The sequence below is a fragment of the Dermacentor variabilis genome, chromosome 6 (assembly GCF_050947875.1).
Source record: "Dermacentor variabilis isolate Ectoservices chromosome 6, ASM5094787v1, whole genome shotgun sequence".
NCBI lineage: Eukaryota > Metazoa > Arthropoda > Arachnida > Ixodida > Ixodidae > Dermacentor > Dermacentor variabilis.
This window is the reverse complement of record NC_134573.1, coordinates 178766635-178793086: the sequence shown is the minus strand read 5'-3', so window position 1 is coordinate 178793086 and position 26452 is coordinate 178766635. Positions and strand designations below refer to the sequence as shown.

Sequence of the window (26452 nt, the reverse complement as noted above, 5' to 3'; positions counted from 1 at the left end):
GAGCGCCCAACTGCAGGCATAAATAAAGTTGGCTTCAATCCAATCAAATGTCCACATGCTAGCTTCCGCCATTCCTACCGACACATACGAATTTGTTATACGCATTCACAGTAGTTGCCGCAAAACCACAAAACCAAAATACTTTTAATAGTCACTTCCATCAGTTCAGCCCATGCACGTGATCACATGCCCAATCTCTATGTAAATATCCACAGGTACGAACATACTGATACACCTATTTCTTTATCTTCTATTATTGACTGTGTTCCACTAGCTAACAAATGTTTAAAGTTATCACTCAGTGTAAGACACACCTTTCTGTAACTGAAGTTTCACAAATGTTATCACTGAAGCTTGTGTAATCAGATTCTATGCGTGACACAAATAGTGTAGTACTTTCTGGAAAGCAAGTGGGCACCAGCGATTATGCTGGAACCTTCAACGAGTCACGTATAAAAGCCGATGCACTGGACCGGCAGGTCAGATTCTTCACGATCACTTCTTCATGATGGGACCTACCTTTGGGAGATGGTACGCCGCACAGGTGAGCCAGGTTCGCGAAGGCAGTAAAAAAGATCAAGCAGACGCCCTGCCATTGGCTCCAGCTGAGGCCAGTAATGGACAATCATCTGCACAGCAGCACCAACAGCAACACTTAATATATGCAGGCAAAAAGCAACAATAGATGAAGCGCAGTTGTAATGCCTGGTTGTCTTTAATGCTGATGAATAGAACATAGGTACGAGTGGTATGATTTTACAGTAGACTTCCGTTATTTTGACTCCGGCTCATTAGACTTCTCAGTTAATTCGATCCCCACCAAAGGTCCCGCTTGATGCCCTTGTATTTCTATGGGCCTAAACTTTCATTATTTCAATCCTATAAATTGAGTTCACCAGATAATTTGGACTTGACCAGTCAGCACACACACACACCTTAACCCTACGGGGACCCCAATAGCGACCCCTTTAATGGTAGTGTCTGTCCCGGAGGAACTTATAAAACACATATATTCAGCCTACCCCAGCAACAGTCAAGCAATAACCGTAGCTCACAATGTCTGATTACAGTATTTACCCAATTCTAACGTGGGCCTCTTTTTTTTTTTTTTTCATGAGAATTGGGCTAATTATTGCCTGCATAATGCAGTCTGACACAATACCAAAACCACCTCCATGATGTTTATATGCTTTACTGCATAACATGTCTGTATAGCGACAAAGGTGACTTTATAATTATGCAACAAAGCCGATTTTAGGAAACTGGCCACGGTTGTGCAACGCATATTAGACCCCTGCCCATTTGTCTTTCTAAAAAAAAAAAACAGGTGCGCATTAGGTTACTACTTTCTTTAGGAGATTGAATGTCATTTGTCACTACTTTTCTAGTTTGGACACATAGAAAGTGGGCGCGTGTTTGATTCGGAGGTTTGTTAGAATAGGAAAATACTAACAAATGAATCTGCAGTGTGTTTTGGAATTCTTTCTGCATCTTGTTTAATTCGACCATCGATTTCATCAGTCTCGTCAGGGTCAAATTAACAGATGTTGACTGTATTAAATTTTATTTTATTACGAGAGATAAAGAATGAAATGCAAGGAGGTTGGTTAACTGGGGTCATACATTTCCGCAAACCCTACACTCAGGAAAATGGAAACAGAAAATTTTAAAGAAAGAATGGAAACACCTGCTAAATAACATTCACAGACACAGTTACTAGGCTTAGGCAAATATTCAATATTTTAAATATTCCATTGAATAGTATGCTATTCAACATTCGTTTCAGGTAGAATTTCAGTATTCGAAGTTTTCAAAGCATTCGAAACAAAGGAATATCATATTTTTCCGCATACAAGCCACACCCCCATTTGCAATACCCCGTTAAAAAAAAGGTGTGCGTTAAACTCATGGAAACAACTGTATACAATGCCCGAATATTTGTAAAAACTGTCTCCATTCATGGATGCACTAATCATCCATGTCATATTTTCAACCAGCTGCTTTGTTCCCAACCTATTTGGCAACGCTGATGGCGGAGAACTTCGCCATGAAAGTGGCTTCATGGTGGCATGGCTCACGCTGCTGTGAAATCACATCTTGAGGTGAAATTTAACCTATTTTACCGTAAAATTTTACTGTAAAACTGTATCTTACTGCAAAATCTCTCATGTCGCTGTTGTTTAAACTAAAATATTTTAGCCCAGCACATGGAGAATATGAGGAACTTTTGAGTTGAAGGAATAACAGCGGCACAAAAGTTTGCTCTATACTTTTTCACACCAACAAGAACTGTGTGCAGCGCTGCTAGCCATTCCAATAAAGTACTTGAACTTAGCCTAGTTGGCGGCCTAAGGGTAACCATGTCGTGCATTCCAATAAGGAATGAATACAGTGAACATCCGATTTTTTGGACTCTGAAAGAAAAAGATCGGGCATCCGAAAATCGGTCTTTGACTGTAAACGTTCATGAATGCGGCATCTAACTATATGCGACACATAAAGTTAAAATAATTAAATTATGGAGTTTTATGTACCAAAACCACAATCTGATTATGAGGCACGCTGTAGTGGGGAACACAAGACATTTAAACGACCTGAGGGTCTTTAACATGCGCCTAAGCACATGGGTGTTTTTGCTTTTCGCCCCCGTCAAAATGCGGCCGCCGTGGCTGGGATTTGATCCCACGACCTCGTGCTTCACACAAAATTGTTTCACGACGGGAGAGTCCCGGTGGCAGGTGAAGTAAGGAGTAAGGGTTAAGTGAATAAGAGTGAGAGTGGGTAAAGCAGTTAAATTTAACTCTCTGAGGGTCAACTTTTTTCACAAAATTCGACTCCCCAGAGTCAAATTATTTCATTGCAGATTTAAAATCTTTAAACCAACCTATTTCGAAAAAAATCTACCACAATTACTTTAGAGTGACCATAATGTGACAAAAAAATATTTTCAAGTCTTGTTTATTCATGAATGCAGATGGGCTAGCATAAATATTTATAACAAGAATAAAAATGTAGATACAGTTGCCAACCGTTTATTCGGACCTCACGGGGACTGCGGAAATGTCCGACTAAACAGGTGTCCGAAAGAGCAGATTAAGAAAAAAAAAATTCTTTATTTCCACGCACTTATTCGCTCAGCAGTAGGCTTGAAGAAATCATGAATGTGCCGTTGCACGCTGTTCCGTTTACGTGCAATCAGATAAGCCTGAATCTCAGAGAGTGTTGCACGGTCACTATAGGCGGCTGAAAGCACAGTCACTGCTTGTACGCGATCCGCATGCGACGGCAGCGTAGCATATGGTGCGTCATCTTCCGACTCGGTCATCGTCCGGCGGTGCAGCAGAAACCTAACGAATGATCTCGCCGTCGTCGAGTTCTGCGCATGTCAGTACAGCAGTGTCAGTACAGCAGTGTCAGCACCTGTGAAAGTGTCAAATGAGACGGTGTCCGGAACCACTGCGCAGGTATCGGCAGAACATTTTCGGTGTCAGTAGGGTGCACATCGGAAGGCGACAAATCCTAGGCCTCCCGGCACCCGCTTGCCGGCATTCCCCAGCGCAGTCTGCGCGGGCACTGTCAGCGCTATTAGACACTTGATGCGATGTTTCCGTATGCCGCAATGCATCACCGCAACCTCGACACAGCACACAAAGCAAACATCACCATGCCGTCAGGCCTATACCAGTCGCACAAACAAAAAATGTGGCCTACTCGCAGCGTCGTGCACGAAGAAAGAAACATATCAGCTGCTGGATTGTCTTGACATGGCTTACTAAGCTGAGACCAGAACTGCTGTAGCCATGAACCAGGCAGAAACGACGATGATGAGCGGGGATTTGCAGTAGCGCCACTTCGTGGGGCAGCAAGGAGGCTCCGTTCAAAACAAAAATGGCGTTCAGCAAGTCGAACCATGCACCGGTCAGAGTCGGCGCATGGTGCTCTCAATCAAGAAGTGTCCGAAAAATTCGACGAGAGGTTGCAAGGTGTTTGAACTTTCGACAGTTGTTATACATTATGGTCTATCGGGAGAATGGTAGTGCCGCGAAGCAGACCGAATAATCGAACATGTCCGAATTTTTGGAGTCCGAAAAATCAGTCGGCGACTGTACATTGAAATAAAATATATTCTGATTCAGCACTTGGTCAGTAGTCGGCATCTTAGGAATCGCCACTTGACTCGCAGCAGAGCAACCAGCCCACACGCCCACAGGGTAATCGATCACTGTATGTAAGCACACAGAAGAAAACTATCGTTATGCGCCCGCCAGAAAAACTAAACGGGTCAGAAACTTGAAGTAATCCTTCGTCCAATCGCCAACGAGGGGCTAACAATTTTTACAAGTCTCAAGAAAAGAAATGCAGGCATGGCAGTATTGTTTATATACTGCAGCATCATTTGTATACACCAGTGCCTGCCTGTGAACAAATGTAATCGCACCCCTGTGAGCAATAAACGAGCGAGCATCTAGCATTTGACCCCTTTGAAATGTTAGAAACCATATAGATATCAGTTTCTTTAAAATTCCTCGTACAGTCTGCGCTCATTACAATGAACCTGTGTGCAAGAGACTTTCAGATATAACAGAATATATTTCAACCTTAGTTTGCTCCACCTATATTATTATTGCAACGAAGTTCGCTTTTAACGCACCGCGCTCTATCGGCTACAGCGAACAAAACTTGCAGCACTTTTTCTTGAAATCAGGTGTATAAAACGGACTTTTGCAACGTCGACACGGGCTGGCAACTGACTTGTGAGGGTCAGCAGACAATCATGGCTCAATACTGCTTACAGTGTGGCCGCACGGGCGCCGCATCTTGAAAGCGATCTGCGATGTGGACCAAGTGCGGACCCGCACTGGGCTCATCTTGAAAGCGATCTGCAATGTTTGCAGAATGTGCGTAGTGCCGGTAGCTTTGTATGAGCTTTGCTTTCGACGTTTTGTTCATGTTGATGCAAGAGATGGCACGAAGGTTAATTCGATCGCTGCTGCTGCCGTGATTCCTGACTCCAACATTTTGACAGCGACTTTCCATGTTCATCGAGCGAGATGTGTTCATGTTTACCTGGGCGCACGTGACACCGTGCTTGTTAATTTAGTTAGTAAGGAAATGTTTACAACTTTATACCGCCGATAAAGCTACTATCCTTACTTTTCATAGCTGCCTACTAATTTGCTACGCAATCAATGCTTTGCCTCTTGGGTGAAACAGCGACTTCTTTTGTTTGTTTTTTACTTTGGACATTCATCATTCACTTTTTGCAATTACATTGTTACATTTCGCGACCGAAGTTCCGGAAGTGAGGCATTTCGGATGTTATGGACTTTGGATAAAACGGACATTTTTTGTCGGATTGTCAGGGTCCGTTGTAACGAGAGTTGACTGTATTCACACAGGGTGGCAGCACTTGCTGGACAAGCAAGAGTTAAGAAATTGGCGTTTCCCAAACATACAGACAGCGGCTAAATATACAGCATCAACCATTTGGGACTTTTGGATGGGGAAGTAGCGCCTAAGACGAGGGCAATGAAAGACACATACAATCCTTCTCAGCACATGTGTTGTTGATTTTTCATTGTCCTCGTCTTAGGCACTGTTTCCTCATCCAAATGCAACACCAACTAGCCAAACATCAATCCCTTATGCAGTTTATTTGGGACTTATTCATGGCACTGTATATTTATGTGTTTGACTCTCAAAGGGTTAAGCAGGCCTGACTAATCATCACTGCAAATGGCTGGAAGGACCAGAAATCTCAGGGTCACTGGCCTGATGAGACTGCCACAGCAGGAATAGAAATCATGGCTTCAAACTCAGTAGCAGAAGTCTGCAAGCTATGAGTCACCAAGGAATATGAAAGGCGACAAGGAAATGAAGAATGCGAATGCTTGCCTCAAGCAGTTCCTGACGGGAGGGATGCTTCAGGTGAACATTGGACCACAGGGCTTCAGTGGCCAACATGACTGGATGGACTGATTCCCGATGTGTGGCCACCAACTGGAAGCCAGCTGCCCTGGGTGGCAAACCTGGCACTGTCCCCGACTGAAGCACTGCCAGCAACAGGCTTGACACATCAGGGGATGCTCTCTCCAGGTCCTCCAGTAGCAGCCAGCTGCCCTACAGTGTGACAGAAGCAGTAAAATCTCATTATATGCAAGAGGGTATAACAAAATAATATAACAAAGCAATTATAATTCCCCTTGAGATTCTCACTAAACACATTGATTTAAAACCTAATGTTAACTAGCAAGTTTCCTAGAAATGGATATAAACCATTTTTAGTTCAGCATGGCATTTCACTGATCATACCATGCCAATAAGCTAATTAGGCCAGCACCAGTTACCAACCCTTACAGCATCTTCAACTTGCCATTATACCCCACTGACAGTCATACACAGGTTGTGTAGGACAAAAACAGAGCTGTACTTCAAGCTGAGGTGGGCTAGAGTGATGATAACAAAGCCCATGTCACACTAAAACATGCTCATTCTCATAACGCGACCTTAGTTTTTCCTTACACAACATTTGTGATATGGTTTGAGCGCTTCAGAATGACCATCACAACCTACCTGGCGCATAGCTCGGGCCAGAGGCCCCTCCCTCCAAGCAAACTGGCCAGCCACATCAGAGCAGACGTAGCTGCCTACCAAGGTGTGTACATCTGCCTGGTCACCCAGCTGCACGCTTACAAGGGGCTGGTTAAGCTTGGAAGCCAGGGAGCGCACCAGGCTTGTCTTGCCTGCACCTATGGAACCCCGCACCAGGCAGGGTTGTCCCCGAGCCACACATTCGGCTAGGCAGCGAAGAGCCTGCTCAGCCGATGGTGCCAGCCAGTCCTGCAGACAGTGTAAATAACCCCTTCAGTCAAAAATTATGACGAACTACCAATAAATGTACCAAATTTACAAGATTTTATTCCAAGGTGCTGCAGACACTATTGAGAAAGAGTCAAGGCGATAGAGATCGTGCTTTGTACATCTTCTAGTGAGTAATTAATCAAGGAAAACTGAGACATCCACCTAATCGTAGCAATTGCTACAAAGGAAACCCATACGGGTTCCTCGAAAGAAAAGCCTCACAGTTGAAGAAAAATTCTTCCTGGTAAGGGACTCGAACCCGGGACCACCGCCTTTCCGGGGCAGCCGCTCTACCATCAGAGCTAACCAGGAGGCTAGCAGATAGCAGGGTGAAGTCAAATCTGTCAACAACTCGAAGCAAAGGCAAGGGTTCGACGTAGTAGTTCTGCGGAAACCCGCAAGGTGGAGAGAAGTAATTAATGAAGGAAAAATTGGACATCCACCTAATCTAGTGAGTTCTCGTAATGACTGAGTAACTAAGTCTCAATTTACACTTGAACTTCGTTATAACAAGACGGGCTATGATGAAATAATGGACATAACAAAGTAAATATATTTTCCCTTGAAATACCCATAGAGAGCCATGTATTTAAAACCTGGTTTTAATGAAGTAAAATTGTTCTGCCAATTGATTTAACGAACTGGATTCGTCTATGAAACCAAAAGTACCAGCTGTTGTGCACTGAGCACATTGCTTTCCACCAAGTTCCACACTAATTCGTTTGCAGCAGTTCAAAATTCCCACGTCAAATATGCCGTAGAGCAAGACTTCTTTCTCACCGCCACAAACATGGCGGCTGCGTACAAGCACCACTTCTTTCTTATATTATCAAACCTCTCGCTTGCTGTGGCACATAACTGGCAAAGCTAGGCAGCTGAGTGCACCCTCTGGTATCACAATCTCGGGAGGCCGCATCTAGCTGCGCTGCGCCACATATCCGTGATGATGCATGCACATGGCATCCCAAGAAACCAGTGCTTCCCCTTCTTTCTTTCATGGCAGCATGCCGCACTGGCTGCCACAGCTAAGCATGAACTCCAAGATTGTGTGAAACCAGCATGAGCCAGCCAAGCCAAGCCGATGCACTCACATAGCAGACATAGAGTTAAACCTGACAGGACTACGGAGCCGTGGGTCCAAGAGAGAGTTTCTTTTATGGGCCAAGCACATTTGAGATACTACCGCTGTACCAAGCCCTGTTGGCCGCACACTTCAACAGGTTCGTGACATCACACGAAAGTGAAACTATAATCAAAAGTCATGGAGGTCGCCCGAGAATACCGCCCCAGTTGCGTAGTCTGCGCACCGTGTTGTGTGTCATGTGCTGCTCAAACACGACAGACTTTGTTCACGTGGCATCATGCTAGCTGTTCCCATCGATCGCATCACTGTTTAGCTGGTTTCAGCCAAGTGGAAAGAGGAAGCGAAAGACCATCACATTGGAACATAAGGGCACTATAGTAAAGGCTGTCGAGCCAGATGCTAAATATTTGCATGTTGCGCATGCGAAAGAGTCTTCTCTTTGCATACACAGCTGCGTAGCGGTTTGGCAGGCTGCGGAGCTGTAGTCTTTTTTGCATGTTTAAAGTTGTGCACACCACTGGGTATCATCATCATCAGCCTATTTTTATGTACAATGCAGGACAAAGATCTCCAATTACCCCTGTCTTGCACTAGTTGATTCCAACTTGCGCATGCAAATTTCCTAATTTCATCACCCCACCTCCGTTGCCCTCAACTGCACTTCCCTTCCCTTGGCATCTACTCTGCAACTCTAATGGTCCACCGGTTATCTACCCTACACGTTACAAGGCCTGCCCAGCTCCATTTTCTTCACTTAATGTCAACTACAATATCAGCTATCCATGTCTTTTTCTCTGGTCCAGTGGTGGCATGGAACAGAGGTACAACATCAGGCTTTTAATCTGTACATCACAATTTCAAATCCTCCTCCCTTCCACTACATTTTAAGGCTTGGAGTGGCGCCTAACAACAGCAAGAAAAAATAAAAGAAACTGCCAACAGCCAGCAAAGCTATACTAGTCCAGGTGCAACCAAACTAAGAAGGCCCACCAAGCTTCAACAATGACACTCCCTCACCAGAACAGGAATCTGCCTCCCAGGTGCAGTATTAACTACTTACTGGCTACATACTGCAGTGAAGGGCAATAGTCAATATAACAAAGTAATGGATATAACAAAATTATTTCAGCTACCCCTTGAACTTCATAATAACGAGGTTCCAGTGTGTTATACAGTTAAGTGTACAGTGTCTTGTCATAGAAGGAATCGCATAAATGACTGGGAGCATATGCACAGGTTAATTGTTCACTGTAAGCATTGCAAGAAAGCAAAATAAATTTTTTTTTCACCACTGTGACAGAATGCACCACATCAAACATACATCAGTCAAACATGGTAGCACCTTCAGCAAGGTTCTTGTGGGTACTACTGCTCAGTACATTTAACCCTTTCTCTGTTGGGTGTTTCTGGCCGTGACGCACCCCCGTGTCGGCTTGGTTTCGAGAATATCAGGGAATGAGCATAGTTATTTATTTGATTATGATTACGATACAACACCGCCAACAAAATATGCATATTTTAGTGTTCTGCAGGTGTTGCTAATAAACAAGATGGAGATAAATGAGAAACACATACAAAAAAAAACACACTGTTCTCAGTACTTCTTCACAGTGTGGTAGATACTGAAGCATGGGTCCAGGCACAATCCTTTGTTGCACTCAGCACACATAACAAGGGTGCCTTTCCTTTTCCCCTCGAACAGCATTTGCACACGCGTGACACCTCTGTTGGGTGCGGCTCCCTTTCGCTTTCAAGAACTGTGCCCGCTCCTGGGATGATGACCCCACCGTTTCAACATCAGAATCTGACGCTGCGGAACTCACCCTTTCCTCGGATGAGAAGCTCTCAGAATCAGAATCAAAACTTGGCTTGTATTTGGAATCAGAAGAGTCATTGCTCCAGTCCACAGTTGAAGACCTCGCACAGTAAGCTATCCGAAAGTAACCGCGCCCACGGAGGGATGTCTTTCAACGACCCGCACAACGCAGAGAAATGGTGTGCTGTGAAATCAAGAAGACAGATAGAGATGGAAAGGAGATACAACAACCTCGTTTGCTGCAACAGCTACTGCTGCTCTCGCCAGCAGGGCACGTTGGCGCGAGCGATGCTGGCTCGTACCGACTACTGCGTCGCCATTTCCGGAGTCCTGGCCTGGAATCGTGCTGTCGAGTCCGCAGAGCTGCTGCTGTGACCAGCGGACGCTGGTGATATCCCAAGGACAATGTCGGCTGCATGTTATGGACAGCGTGTGGACATTTCATCAGCGCAGCCGCTGTTGCACGTACTACCTTGCTCGTGAAGCACGCTTTGATGTTAGACCATGTGGCATGTTTCACCGGTATATGTAGTGATTTAAGGTTGGGGGGATGTGGGGATGCGAGACTCTCGTGCGTCCCCTGATATGTTGTTTTTCCGTATAGCTCCTGTCTCCTGTAATCTGGCTTTGCTGCGTGGCTTGGTGCCAGCAGCAGTTCGTCTGGTTGAAGCGCAGTATGAGAGATGGCGCAAGTGTTGCTCTGCTAACGCCACCTAACGACGGGGTTACTTGGGTGCAAAAAGGAGAAGGCTGTTCCTCTTTGGCTCGGGATCGGCAAGCGGCGCGGACGTTCAACGCATGCGCCAATCCATGCTTCTGCGAGACTGTCTCGTGAGGCCTTCCACGGAATGGACGAACACAATCGTTTAAACTTGCCACTGTTTGCGTGATCTTACGCGTGAACGACTAGGCGTTGGTGTCCAGCATGGGGCGAACATATTTGCTCGTTATTCAGTCGCGGTGAGTCGGACTTCCGCGATTTGTCGTGCGCTTATTGGCATGTTTTGCGGATAGCAACTCGGCTAGCAAGCTATGAAAGGTGCAATAAATGCCCTTTTGATTGTTTGCACTACTGTGTTGTCGTTCCTTTGTCCGAAGAGCATGGGTCAAAAACCCACAAACTGCGCAGTCGCCACCCATGGTTGCAAATATAGCGGCCACAGTTGTTTCTGCAGGTGTTGCAGCGAACAGTAGATTCGTTTTGAATCTGTGTGCGCGTCGGCCAAGTGCCTTTATACATGCTCCATCCCCAATTATACCGACAGCAACCATGGTTTCGTTCATAGAGGTGTAAGTATTCGCACTGTCATGTTAACACGTGCCCTTATGGTACAAAGTGCGCATGCCCATATTTGTATCCGTCCCTATATATGCAGCCCCTTGTTTGATAATAAACACACTTTGTTCCCTGCCTCCCGACCGTTCACATGGTGTCAGAAGTGGAGCGGCGACGCGTTTCGCAAGCCGCGTTCACCGCTGTTCTTCCCCGCCCCCTCGTCCAGCTGCACCCCTAGTACACTCCAGCGGAAGAAGTATGGCGTCGACGGTTCTACCACCGCCAAAGCCACTGGAAAGTACGGGTGACGCTTACCAGAACTGGATCATCTGGAAAAGTGAGTTTACTCTATTTTCTATGGCGACCGGGCTAAGGAAGCGGCCTAAAGAAGTTCAGGCAGCAACATTTCTTGTGACAGTTGGTGAAGAAGCAAGGCAGGTGTTCTATACCTTCAAATTCGCAAATGAGGACGAAAAGCAAGACCTCGATAAGCTCATTGAAAAATTCGAGGCCCATTACAAACCAGCGAAGAATTTAACGTTCAACGAGTTTTGTTTCGGCTCCCGAGATCAACGTGAGGGCGAATCTTTTAACGAGTGGCTGATCGATATCCGAACCCTTGCTCGCTTGTGTGAATTCGGAGAACTGGAGGACAGATTACTGAGTAGTCAAATAATTCTAGGAGTTAGAGACAAGGACCTGCAGCAGAAACTTCTGTCTGAAAATCCGTCGTATGCCAAAACAGTGGAAATATGCCGAGCAAGGGAACAAGCGAAGGAGCACTTTAACGAGATCAGGGAGGCAGAAGTAAGTGCAAGCGATGAGGCCACCGTACATGCTGTGAAATCAAAAGCAAGCCTCGGAATTTGCTCAAACTGCTCTTACACACACAGAAAAGAAAAGTGCCCTGCGCAAGGCAAGCGCTGTAACAAGTGTGGCGGCCGAAACCACTTCGCGCGGGCGTGTCGCCAACCAGAAGCGAGACCGAGGGGCCAAGCATGTAAGATAAAACAGGTCGAAATGGCAGAGGACGAGGGCTATTTTCTTCAAACACTCGAAGTCAATGCAATTGATGGCCACGACCGCTGGTCAGCGACTGTTGACATTGCAGGTTCCGCCATACACTGCAAAATTGATACCGGAGCCAACTGTTGCGTCATGCCCGAAGTGACACTCAGAAACCTAACTACGAAGCCAGCACAAGACTGCTGCTCTACGCTACGGTCGTTTTTCGGGCATATAGAAAAGGCGACGAAGAAGATCGAGCTTCAGGTCGCCAGTACAACGCAGTCTACCACGGCGCTATTCTTTATCATGAAACAAGCGGTTCCTGCTACATTGAGTGGCAAGGTGGCAGAACGCTTAGGGCTGATTGGCCGCATAAACACCGTGGACGCCTTGGAGACTAACGAAATAGTAGAAAGATTTCGAGATGTTTTCCAGGGGCTGGGAGAAATCAAAGACGTAGCCTACCACATGGAGCTGAAACCTGAAGCTCGAGGCGTCATCAAGCCAGCGCGACGAATAGCCATCGCCCTTCAGGAGCGCGTCCGAGCTGAACTGGATCGCATGGAGCGAGACGGCGTCGTTGCTAAGGTAACGGAACCGACTTCCTGGTCTAGTCACATGGTTGTGGTAGTAAAGAAAGAAAAAGTACGCATATGCTTGGACCCATCCGACTCCATATTCAGTTAACATATCCAATTCAGTTAACACGGACATTTTTTTTTGGTGCCATGAAATCTCAAATAACGAGTGTTCACTGTCTTGGACTTCATTGCCCATAGCCATTCTTAAACATTACTCCAAAATGCATGTTGTGAGCACATGCGAGTAAAGGAGACATCACTCCAACCTCGATATAACGATATTCGCAATGTAGCAAACTATTTTCATTTCCCAATCTTAGTTCCATTAAAAACCGTGTATTTTCTTTTCTTTTGCAATTTAGCAAAGTAATTGTATGACACAGTTTTGATTTAACGATGTTTTCAGACATTTCAAGCATCTATTTGCAGCCTGTATGGCTAGTAAATCTGGCAAAAAACTATAAAAATGTTGTCCAAGGCTAAAGTTACTTCAAGCGACCTTCTGCATTAAACGTTTGAGCGGTAAAACCACTGTCAAAGCGTGGAGAATGGGGCACGGTAAGCAGGAAACACGGCTACACTGCACCATTTATCGCGTTGGTAAACAACTGGCAGAGACCACGTAGTGCGCGACAGCTCGCAGCACTCGGAGAAATACAAGAGCTGCCAATCCAATCTGCTCAAAGGAGAAGGGGAGGAAGCGAACACATAATGAATTGATCAAGCATGAACTTGCGGAGGCGTCAGGAACGCACGCCTATCTCCCCTTTCTTCCTCGCGTGCATGCATACGCATTCCACGCGCCGTATCTTGGAGGTAATCTCTCCACGGCAAGTGAAACGCCTGAGTCGAGACGGTTGGTGCCTTGATGTGCACTGGGTTCCTGCGTGCACCTAGTGTTGGCCGTTAAAAATTTCATGGTCAAACATTCAAACATGGTCTGAAACGTTCACTTGCATTGTGACAGTGAGTTCGTCATCATCTATTGAGGTCTGTTCATGTTTTCCTGAGCATGTGACAATGATAAAGCTACAAACCTTACTTTGTGTAGTTGTCTCTTTGCTCCACCTTTCTTGTGGGGTTGTGACTTCTTTTATTTTATTCATTTATTTATTTTTTTAGCTCAGGATGAATATTTGTATCTTTTTACACTTTCTTTTTTATTTATAGGTGCTGGTTGTGGGAACTAAGCGCGGTAAGCCATGGCGTCGAAGATTTACGGCGCTGCGCCACACAACCCTTGCAAATCTCGGACACCGTGAGCCATGTCGATGCACTGTTCTCAGAACAATCTGCACTGCACATGCTGGCACTGATAACCGCACTATTGTGGCTCAACCTTCTTGTAATTTGGTTGTAATCGTTTACTGACAAGATCATCATCAGCAGCAGCCTGTTTTATGTCCACTGCGGGACAAATGCCTCTCCCTGTGATCTCCAATTACCCCTGCCTCGCGCCAACCGATTCCAACTAGCACCCACAAATTTCCTAATTTCATCGCTCCACCTAGTCTTCTGTCGTGCTCAATTGTGTTTCCGTTCTCTTGGTACCCATTCTGTAACCCTAATTGTCCAATGGTTATCTAACCTGCGCATTACATGACCTGCCCAGATACTATCCACCAGAAATCTCAGGGAAAATTTGCCGTTGTTTCTACTGCTGAAAATTTAAAAGCTCGAATTAACGAAATTCACAATTTAATGAAGTTTTACACTGCAAGGATAACTTTGTTATATTAAGGTTTGGCTGTATTAGCTGAAAAGTAAGACTCTTTAAAAGTTACATTATTTGAAAGTAAATGAATGCAGTAGTTTCTGAGTTCTAAAAAGGGCATTATATTACTTTTCATGATCAGAGACCCTGATGGGCGACTCAAGCATACAAAACTTATTATTCTTAAAAGCTCTCTTCCACAATATTTGCATATTTTGTGCAATATTTTATTCCACAAAAATATGTGTATCATCTAATGGGATTGATGCAATAGCTCTGCGGAAACCTGCAAGGTGGAGAGAAATTAATTAAGGGAAAATGAGACATCCACCCAATCGTCGCAATCGCTACAAAGGAAACCAATACGGTTTCCTCTCAGTTAAAAAAAAAATTCCAGACTAGGACAAATTTTTCTTTAACTGGAGGCTTTTCTTTCGAGGAACCCGTATGGGTTTCCTTTGTAGCAATTGCTATGATTGGGTGGATGTCTCATTTTCCCTTTAATTAACTGAATGGGATTACAAGTAACAGGAGCCAACACAGTTATATACTTGGGTGATACCATTACAAACGCATTAAAATGGGATGTTCACATTAACCGGACGTGCACAAAAGCATATAGACAGCTGAGATATATTTGTAGGAAACTTGCACTTACACCTGCCAAAGTTAGGCTAGCAAGTTATACTAAGGCCCTTGTATGGCCCACCCTTGAACACGGCAGCATTATCTGGAGTCCACACCAAACCTACCTACTTAAGCAACTGAAGGGAATTCCAAATAAAGCTCTTTGGTTTGTGTATGCGCAGTATTCATGTGACATCAGCATAACCACACTACACAAGAGAGCAAACATTCAATCTTCGGCAATCCTGCAATGCATTGCTGCCTCAAAGTTTCTTTATCTTCTTTATAATGACAGCATTCATATAAACAAGCACGAGTAAATAAAATCACCATACCAGCGTTCAGCTAGAACAAACCACAAGAAGAGTATCAGGCCATTTATCTCTCACTGTAACACATTCAAGCATTCCTTCTTTCCATCAGTCGTAGAATTATGGAATAGACTGCCACACGACATTGTGTCCTCGGAATCTGTCAACACATTTGCTGCCAAGACTGAAAAATCTTTTGGTCAACACGTTGTGCCATTGTAGAAAAAAAGAAAAACTTCATTTATGACCAATGGCCCAAATGCGCTACTCACGGTATGTACCTTTTTGATGTGTATGCCACTTGCAGTTCTTTTTAGTGTATGTTTTCCATATGTACACCCCTTGCAGTTCTTATTCCAAACTTAATGTGTCTAATGTGTACCCTTTCCTGTTATTCTGTACTGTTTCTTTATTTGTTTTATTTTTGATATTTGGATTCTATGATGTATTGTTAGCATTCTGTACTTTTTGTTATTTATGTTCCCACTCCTGTAAGAGCCTGTCAAGGCTTACAGTATTCTTAAAATAGAAAAAATACATAAAAGTAAAAAAAAATAACATGATATGTCTATTGTAAGATCAATAAGTGAATGCACAGGATTCAATAATGTATGCTAAGTGCAACTTTTAAAGCTAACATAGGTACAGCATCAGTTAAGTATATCTGAGGTAATATACTGATGTGCCTTTCTCAGGACAAAACACGAGTGTCATAGTTTCTTATGCAGTCAATGACCAATTTTCTGGACACAAAATTTTTCAGACATGCCCGACAATTCTGACGCCTTAGCAGCACTGCCGCATACATCATAGAGCCAATGTATAAGGACATTTGAAATTTCGGATGACGAAACCCTTCGCCGTCTGATTTTCAGGGGTTTTTGCTGTGACCGCAGGTCTAAAATGGCATTAATCGAAGACACTGCTGCCGCCATTTTGATGATCTGGCAGCACATGATCGATGGCATCAGATGGATCGATAGCCACCATAGCAACGCTAGGCCCAGCTGCTTCAACGTTAGCTACCAAGCTTCCTGCTTTTGGTGCCATGTTTTTCAATTAAAGAACTCACCGCTGTCAGCAATGATGCTGACTTCACCTGTGTCATCTTCGCAAATGGCTCCAAAAAGTGGGAAGCACAGCAAGTGTGAAACGTTGCATAATGCCAATTGCCATAATCTCCTTAGCCTCAAGACAGCAGTGTTACGCAGTCAAGCATAAGCAGTATATTGCGGTAAAGGCTAAAACCCATGAGCACGATTTTGTGCGCGACAGCGACGAGCGACGGCTTCGAGCGACGGATCGGGCTGTCGCTTGAACAGATCGCTCGGTCTTGTCAAGCGATCGCTCGGTTCTGCAAATCCAGAATTCGTCATTCATCGCCCGCAAGTGCTATGAGCGACTAGCCAATAGTAAGCAGCTGGAATGGGATGTACATTAGTGACGTACTACCGGTTAGCGCACGTGCGCGTTTCTCAGTATACAAACGGAATGAGCAAACTACCAAATTTTGATATGTAAACAAAATCAATCTATTGCAGGACCTCCAGAAATACTTTATGTTGCTTTGTACAGCCAAACAAATCAACTTAATTAATTATAGCAAATGCCACGCCAGGTTTGGCGCTAACTCGATCCCCTAATATCAGCAACACTGGAGAGCTGTCGCGCAAAGCGGTCGCTCGCTTGGAGTTTGACTTCTGGGCGACGAGCGAACGCAACAGCCATCTCTATCTCCATCGCGTCGCTTGTCGCTGTCGCGCAAGAAATCGCTTGCATGGGGTTTATACTTAAAGCATACGAAGGTAGAGAAGAGGCCACTGTCACGGGACATAGTGTGTATTCCTTTATTAAAATGCATGTGTACACCCACAATCTCCTTTCGCAGTACGAGCACCATAAGCCTGATAAGTGTACTGGCTGAGCTAGTCCGGATGTGCCTGTGGTGATTTGAGCCCTCGAGGGCAGCAAAGAGTATGTATTCATTTCTTCGTACTGCCCAATTTTTCTGATGTTCTCGCAGCTCTTCGGAATTCCGAAAAATTGGCCATTTGACTGCATAAGGCATATATCTAAGATTTCCAGCTAAATTCACTACTTAGTTCTACGTCTAGATAGGTAATATGACACACTTCTTCCAGTTCATGAATGCTAAGCCATAGTTTTTGAGGTAATCCATTGGCATTTTTGTACAGGGACTTGAAAACAATCTTTGCTTTAGCAACATTAAGTTAGAGACATTAACCACATTATAAAGAATAAATTGTTTCTGGGAGGATAGCGAAATTATTTGAGGAGCAAGCAACATGTCTGCTGCGAATTAGGGTACCTAAAGGTTGCTGGGAGGCAGTCAGACTCACATGATAAAAAACTTGAGCAGCAGCCTTCTCTGGAGCGTTCCTTTGCTGCAGGAAAAGACCAGAGACACAGATCACACCTGGACTGAGGTCTGAACTGGTCAATTGCCATCCTGGCTTTTCAGATGTTGGGGGCCATGATGGCGGGCGAAGGGCATCAAGAGCAACCTCTGTGGACAGCCTGCATGGAGCAATACAAGCATGATAAATAGAGTCCAACACTGTGCTATCAATTCAAAACAGTTTTTAATAGAGGTGGGCAAATATCAATTTTTTTTATATGAATCAAATATGAATATTAAGTATCAAATATAGAATCAAATATCAAATAGTCAAATGCCCAAGCATGTATTTACAGCACGAATATTTATTTCCACATAATTGGGTACCACGCTTCCACTTGCTTGTGGAAAACAAACAGCTAATTATACAGGATAAAGAATCAGTTTTAAACACAAGAACCCTAGTAGTCTTAAAAAAACTACACAAATAGCTCCTCTCAACAACTTAAGAGTGTAGCTGCAATCAATCTTTCTAAGGAAGTTGCTGCTGCTGCATGACAAGCTTTTGAAGAAAGCATAATAGTTGTTTGCTGAAAAAAAGGTCAGATGTTGTGGGGGAAAAAAAGCTGCTGAAGGACTTGTGTGCCACAGACACATGTAGAAGGGCTCGCATCAAGCAATACATCACAAGTTGTAGCGTAAAAGACAAAACTACTACATGACTAGACTACCACAAACACTAAACGACAGACTACAATCAAAATTCACATTTTTTCATGCAGGCTTCCACCTCAAAATCAGAAACAATACTTGCATTACCAATTTTCTTTCTGCATGGATTTGTCTCAATTCTGATGATTTCCAATACTGTCTAGCAGATAAAGAATAGTAACAATACTTTAAAATTTAGTTGTTACAAAATATTTGGTTAGTTTCCAATATTTGAAAGTACCGAATATTTATTTTTGAGATATGAATAATTAGGGCATAGTATTTGATTAGTATTTGAAACTTTGAATATTTGCCCACCCCTAGTTTTTAAGAAAGCCTTCTTATAAACAAGACTGATTTGTTTTATCTTAAGCGCCTCAAACACGTAGCTCATGATTGGAATAATTCAAGCTTATTCTCAGAAAGAAGTGCTACAGGTGAGACAGGACCGATAAGAAAGACGCACAAAAATAGGGTGGTGCCTCCGTGCTTGTTCCTTTCTGTACTTGTGTCATCTGTAGTAGTATGTCAACACCTACAAATACTTGGCTTTTTCAAATAAAGAACCAATATTCAATATTTGAAATGTGCAAGTAGTCTTTAAATTTCTAAAATGCTACTTTTATATTATTCATATTTATATTGGATGAGAGTCCTGGTTTTTTAGCAGCATTACAAGGCATCTATGGTCCCTACTCTGTGGTAAGCAAAGTTCAATAGCAACCCTTGTGGACCATCTTGATGCCTAACTGGGAAACAGTGGGAAACAAGACCCTCTAATAACAATGCACAAAAGGATAGACAAACATACAAGGGACATACACAATGCTGACAACTTCTAATTGAGTTTCAACTGAGTTGGATGTCAGCGGTGTTATAAATGATGATGAATAATCAACTAGCCTGAATCCCCCCTCCCCCCCTATAATGGGAAACACAATCAAGAACTCGCACAAGGCCAGACCATAAATTGCACATTATTTCGCATGAAAGAATACATAAAGGATGTAATGCACGGCCATTCAATTAGCACAAATGTCTTTTATAACGCCACTGCTGATAGTGAATACACAGGCTTGTTGCCTATTGCATGCATCATATGTGTCTCAGCAAATTCCTGTCAGCACACAACAATGATGCTTGAGGAGTGATGTTTCTTGAAACCCTGGTAGACAGCAACACTACTCGCAGTGCAGCATTAAAGTTGGTGACAACTATTTGTGGTACTGCAGGCAAAGCTATAAAGTTAAAACATAAGAGTTAAACCTGTGTCGATTATCAGCCATTTTTATAGTTATATAGTGTTATATGGTTATGGGCCCTTTTTATTATTAACATAGGATGTTTCCAGAAAGCTTAAACATTAGTTTTTGTGTTTGCATAGCGGATAAATCTAAACTTGTAGAGCAAGAATGTACGCACACCAAATTGACATCACAAAGAGCATGGCAGCACCCATTCCTCTCACTTCAATACAAATTCACCATGGTCCATACATAGTCAATTACATTAAGCAGAGAACACTGCAGGAGGCTTTCACTTTCGCTAATCATACCTCGACTGTGAAAACTTTTTGCAAAGCCTCCATTCTTAAATCTGTGTTGTAGTTTTCATCATCTGTAGGCCTAGCAGGGATGTGTCACCCCAGAAGCCTGTCAAAAGACAGCACACATTTAGACAGATGTATGAGCACTGAAAGAGAGAAACACCAAGTGCTGATCAGCATTTCTCTTTCAGTTTTAATACATGTGTCTAAAACTAGCTCACCAATATCTCTTCACCAATATGTTAGAAGAAGCAGGACGTTCAAAACATACCTGTTTTATTGTTCAATAGCTTCGTTTTTGCCGTTCTTCTCTTCAATTTATTTGTTACAATAAGATAGCGGCAAAGCCATTATTAGTCTTGCTAAAACTTTTTTTTTTTTAGTGGCACAGCAGCTGTAAGAAGCTACAGCAGCATGAAACTAATCTGGACTGCTTAGCAGTAGTCTGGCACATGTGCAGAAATTCTGCTCTCCATAGCCTTCTTTTCAATTCCCTTGAATGTTGTTGCTGCCTTTAGGTTGCTTCAAGTGGTATACTTAGGGCATTGGCATGCTATTTCAGCCAATCATTCAAGCAATTTCTTGTCTTTCACATGTACACTTGACCACTAGGAAGTGGTATGTTATCTTGATGCTATCAAAGAACACTGAAAGAACAATGAGTGTTATCCAATACAGGAAGTTTCAGGATACCTGTAACCACCAGTTATGCCACATGTAGGTTGTGCATCTCAGTGATTGCATGAGATTCTTGCTTTATAGTGTGATAGCATTTTACAATTATTGCAACCCAAATGGCAAATGAAACACAATTTTTGACTACATAATATACATTGACAAGCTACTTAGAATTGTTCTTCTTGATAATGTTTGCATGTACTTGTGTATGCACATATCACAAGGACCATGTTGTGCCTGCAGTACATGAAAAATAAATATAAATAAAATAAATGGTCAGTGACATTTTGCTTCAAAGTCCACTGCAAATAAGCTTATTTTTTTATTTTTTAAAGCTATTCTGAAGCTAGTCAAAAGAATTCTACAAATTTTCATCTTTTATTCAATTCAGTATTCAAGAGGTGGTCAGCCGATAGCCGAGGTGTTCCACCCCCCTAATCACCTACCCCCCAGAACTCGTCTATGAGATCAAAGCTCTTTTATGCCTTGACTGCACTCCACAAGTTGCCCAAGTCATAGGCGATTCCCCTTTAACTAGTACTACAACGGGCAATTCACAAGAACCGCTGCATTACCTCAGTGACTAGTGTAACGGTTACACAAATGCAATGCAGCAGTGCCATAAAAATTCAAGGAATATCCCACCCAACGTGCACTGCAAGTTGACTTGCTTAAGGCTTAGTCTACCATATGGTGCACTGCCAAAAATAATTTAAGAAGAATGTCTTATCAAATCCAGAAATGGTTTCAGAAAGATGGAATTTCTTTTACCAACTTGATTCTCAATCAATAGATCAGGACAACAAACTAAGCCTACTTAATTAATTGGATCGACTAGTGGCTATTGGATAACAGTGTATGGTGATAAACTCAAGATTGGTAAGTTATGTAGGGAGCATACGGTGTATGTTTACCATAAACTACCTTTGCAAACAGTAACTAGTTGGTAATGGTTCATGGTAACTTGTCAAGACATATTCCATTCCCAGTCCTTTTATTGAAATATGAGAGTTTTACATGGTTTGCTTTTAAGGCCTGATTTTGGCCAAAATCATCTGGGCTGATTTTGCAGCCTGAAATTTATGGATGTGGATCTTTTCGCAGAAATAAAAAATCATGCAAAAAGACAAGTGTGGACTATCTTCGGGACTTTACAGTTATGCAGTCGAATCTTGATAATTCGAACTTGAAGGGGCCCGAAAAGTTGTTCAATATAAAAGAAGGACTTGTTATTGAACTATTCTTGCACCATAACACAATGTACGAATGGTGCAAGTCATGAAATAATGTGGTGCGCAAGCACACGGTGAGCGAGGGCCACGAAACTACCCACGCCGGCAAACGCTCGCTTCCCAATAACAGCAGAAAACGGAACTACAAGGAGCAGGCTAAGCTGGTGCCGCGCCAGCAAGGCTAGTGGCACAGGCCTGGAGGTGGGCATGCATGGAAACTTTCAAAGGTGAGGGAGTTGAGAGGGAGGGTGCGGGGAGCGTAGTTGCATAAGGGGTAAGCAGATTTGCTTTCCCGCCAGCTTTACGAATGGTGCTAATTGCCTCTTCCACCTGAAGCCCCTTGATCATTTGAAAGTAGCAACACTCTCCTCACCGCAGCACTTATCTCCTTGATTCTCTTCAGATGCCAGCCATGTGCGCTGTGCACAGTACGCTGTTGCTCCTTGGCTTCCACAGACGGGCCGCAGTATTCAATGGAGGAGCATGACTTTGGGCAAGTTGCACGCTTCAGTGGTTTAGAAAATTTTGAAAAATGGTGATAACAGCATATATAATGCTGAAGGTAATGTTTATAAGCAGGTTGGTTTCTTCTTAAAGCAGTATGAATGGGGCATACTGATGTAAAAGGAGCTTTGAGGCAAGTTCCATACTCCAGACATTTTTTCTGCGGCATGATAAGATGCTTTACTTTGTGCATCTGATCTAGTATTCCTTGTAGCACATCCCTCTGTGTCTGACTTCTTTTTTCTTGCCTGTGCATGCATGTCCACTGCAGGTATTATATTCAGCATGCCTTCTTATAATGAATTCATCAAGAGTGCATTGTCCGTACATGTGTTGGTCTTTTCAATGTGAAAGTAGCTTTTTCACTGTTGTCTGTAGACTGAATAGGACAGCTGTGCAATTTCAGTGTGAGCAAGCGTGTGCGATTATGTGAACAACCCTGACATATTGCCTGTACTCGTGACAAAGCCAAATAAATATTGTAACCCACTCATGCATGCACGGTAGCCCAATTCAAAGCATATTGAAGAAGTGAAAAGTAATGTAGACACTCCACTATAGTTGTATAGATATGCGTAAGCATACCCCCAAACTTTAATTGGCCCACTCCCAAATTTCAGTTGGCCCACCCACAAATCTCAACTTTTGTTATCTCCAAACTTAAGTTGCTCCACCCCTAGATTTCAACTTGGCCCACTCCCAAATTTCTGTTGTCCCACCTCCAGACTTCAAGTTGGCCCACCCCCAAATTTTAGTCGACCCACCCCTACCATAAGCTGCCCCGTGCATTTTCTAAGGAGTCCTATGTATCTTTATGGTTATTCTCCTTTTATTTATTTTTTTGGGGGTTTAAATAGTTCCTTATCACTCATAAAGCTACCAATCATCAAGGATTGTAGCAGCAGAGCTTAAGGAACACAGACACAGAAAGAACAATCGCTGTGCATAATGGGACCTTGTTTGTCCAAAAAAGACTGAGGGGTCTGCATTGGATCAAAAAAAGCACCAATCCTGAGTGCTTTGTACTTGGCAGCATGCGACAAGAAAATTCAAGGATTCATCAAGGAAAGGCATACCACACGGATCTATCGATACGTGGATGAGTTCTTGATACTGTGCCAAACGGAGAATGCAACCAATTACAAACAACTTAAGGACATCGTACTGGAGTCCTTTCGATCAATGTGCCTGGAGCTGAACTTCACTTATGAGCTTCCAAACCACAGTTCTCTGCAGTTCCTTGACATTTTCATAGAATTCAAACCGGGACATCTATGCTGGAGGTATGCGCCCAGAGCAAAGAAACAATTGCTTCCCTTCACGTCAAGCCATTCCAAGAAAGTAAAACGGGCAATAGCGAGTGCAGCATTTAGTTAAGCACTGAATAAATTATGCCAGCGTCAAACTGAACAAAATTTTCAGCGGCAGTTAAGTAGGCTGAAAAATGCAGGGTACCCCGTGTCGATGCTATGCAGCATAGCTGAAGGCCTCGTAGAGAAGATTAAAAGAAAACAAGGAAGCAAAAGTGGACCTGAAGTTGCAAAAAATTAAAATAATTGTGAAAAAATTTTATATGAGCATGCACTAACCCACAATTTCATCAAGTCGGCGCAAGCTAGGCCATTTGCGTACGGCGCAGCCGAACGCACGCTCCGAACAACGATCCCCGATCACGCCCTTGGTTCATTGATTGATCTGCAGAAGTTATTGACGCATTTTTTATGCTATTTTATATATAGAATTCTGGCTATATCGAACTATTTTGCAATCATCGCGCTGTTCAATATATTGAGGTTCGACTGTACTGTGATTGCTTCGAAGGAGTAGTGTACACCATTTCTCTGTCCTGTGGAAAACATTCCATAGGGCAGACAGAAAGATGCCTTAAATGATCGAACATGAGAGAATGCATCATCACTTTCAGGGACCCCTGACAGCAATCTAGCCTTGCACTGCAAACGTTGCGAAATGAACAGAAAGGAAAAAGATAGCCAAGTACACACGTGCACCCCCAAATTTCATGATGTGCAAGTCCTGAAAAGGAACAACGATAGGCTAACTCCGGAGATTCTTGAGGCATTTGAGAAAAGTCAAACAGGAACGCAATGTGTAAGCACACAGTCAGTGGCCTTGACAAGAAAAGAAGTCACCTTTTTAAGAGACGCCTCAGGTAGATAAAAAAGAAACGAAATGTGGCGACGAAATAAAAAGTGCAGGGATTCCAATAAAGAAATCAGTTGACAGTGCAGTTGCGTCCACATCTATTCGTTCTTTCTGCGCCCGTGTTCCTTAAGTTATGCTGCTGCAATCCTCGAAGAATGAACCAATCAGCTCAGTTAAACACCCTTTTCACTACCAATGATCTACATTTACAATATTATAGCAATTAACCATTTCAGGGTCAATTACGTAAATATACGGCGCCGCGAACAAGTCCAAAATGGTTGATGCTGTATATTTACGGTGCTATCCGTACATTTAAAAAGCGCGCCAATTTCCCAATTTTTTTTCTTTCCTGGCATGTGCTGCCACTATGTGGGAATACAGGGAATTTTTTTTCTCGCGCCTCCTTCTCTTGGTTTTCGTTGCATGGTTTCTTTTAGAGTTAGTTTGCTCCGGAGCATCTATGTCCGGAGCGCATTGGTGCACGCGCGCGTGGACCGCAATTTGGGTTTTGTTCCGCGGGCAGTTTCGGCTTCTTGCGCTCGCAAAACTGATGGCTATCTCGTTACTAATCGCTCAAAGGGCGACCACCTGTTTCTCGCTCGTTTAGTGCTCACAGGGATGTGCATAGGAAGGATGCCGCCGTGCATACGGTCCCTTTTCTTTTCTTTTTTTTAGAGACTCGCAAGAACTAATTGCCTCTAATTGGCGATAAAATGAAGATTGGCGGAGGTTTGTCACACGTTTTGCTTTTTTAACGGGCACACAACCAGAGAGTTTCCTTGAGTGCGTTCACCTGCACAGTTCCATTACGCTATGGACATAAATATTAGTGTAAGAGCACGAACATTTGGGACTTGTGAAATATTCTTGTGTGCGCATTTTCTAAGCCTTGAACTATGCATATAATAATGCATCATAATTCTAATTTTTATAAGTTTATTTCCTTTTTTTTATTGTCGTTATTAATGAATAAACAGTACATATATACCAACTTAAAATATTTTTTTCTCACTCTAAAGTCACCCTAGAAAAATTACGTCAAATTTTTTTTCGAAGCAGGTCCCTCTGAAGAATTTAAACCTGCAATAAAAAAAATCGATCCTGGGCGGTCACATACAGCGAAAATAATCGACCCTGAAAGGGTTACATATCTAAAGTTTGCAATTTACGCATTTTTTGTGCAGGTACAAGGCATCACACATTTCAAGTGACAGGGCTAGCATACTCGCCAAAGAATGCTTACACATTAAAATGCATTGTATACTAGCTAGTGCTCATCCCCCGCAATGCCACAGGTACACTTGCCATTAATTAGTTCAGGGTCTACATTCATATTATTTATGTTACTGATGCACACATTGTTACGTTTCGCCTACGACGCGCGGTTTAGCCGGCGCGACTGCAACAAAGCGGCAGACATTTTGGCCCGTTCGGCGTCGCCGCTACGCTCCCCGCCAAGCGCGTCCAGGCATGTTCCGATGCCACGTGTCTTCATGTGCGTGTGTGAGTGTATGTGCCATTGTGCCCGACCGGAGGCGATATGACAGCAGGGGTCACCTTCTCCTCCCAGCCATTGTGCCCGACCGGAGGCGCTACGACAGTAGGAGTTACCTTCTCCTCCCAGCCATTGTGCCCGACCGGAGGCGCTACGACAGCAGGGGTCACCTTCTCCTCCCAGCCATTGTGCCCGACCGGAGGCGCTACGACAGTAGGAGTTACCTTCTCCTCCCAGCCATTGTGCCCGACCGGAGGCGCTACGACAGTAGGAGTCACCTTCTCCTCCCAGCCTTTGTGCCCGACCGGCGGCGCTACGACAGTATGCGTCACCTTATCCCTTTGTACAATCACGTGCTCGTCTATTGAGGGGTTCCTTCTTGCCCTCAACTGCGAGAGTATAAAAACAGCTGCCCCCGGACGCCAAAAGGAGGGCTCCGATTTCTTCTGTTGAGTAAAGTGCTCTCCCGTCTCTCTACTTTGG

General features: G+C 43.6%; 1 protein-coding gene across 1 annotated transcript in view; it reads right to left on the bottom strand.

Moving 5' to 3' along the window:
* LOC142585886 (midasin) overlaps positions 1 to 26452 on the bottom strand; it is a 344435-nt gene that overhangs the window by 303683 nt on the left and 14300 nt on the right. Inside the window, exons 4-7 of the mRNA XM_075696967.1 lie at positions 17639 to 17816; positions 6574 to 6840; positions 5896 to 6120; positions 520 to 629 (exon numbers count right to left, since the gene is read on the bottom strand). Coding sequence (XP_075553082.1) covers positions 520 to 629; positions 5896 to 6120; positions 6574 to 6840; positions 17639 to 17816 — 780 coding nt within the window. The remainder of the gene's footprint in view (positions 1 to 519; positions 630 to 5895; positions 6121 to 6573; positions 6841 to 17638; positions 17817 to 26452) is intronic.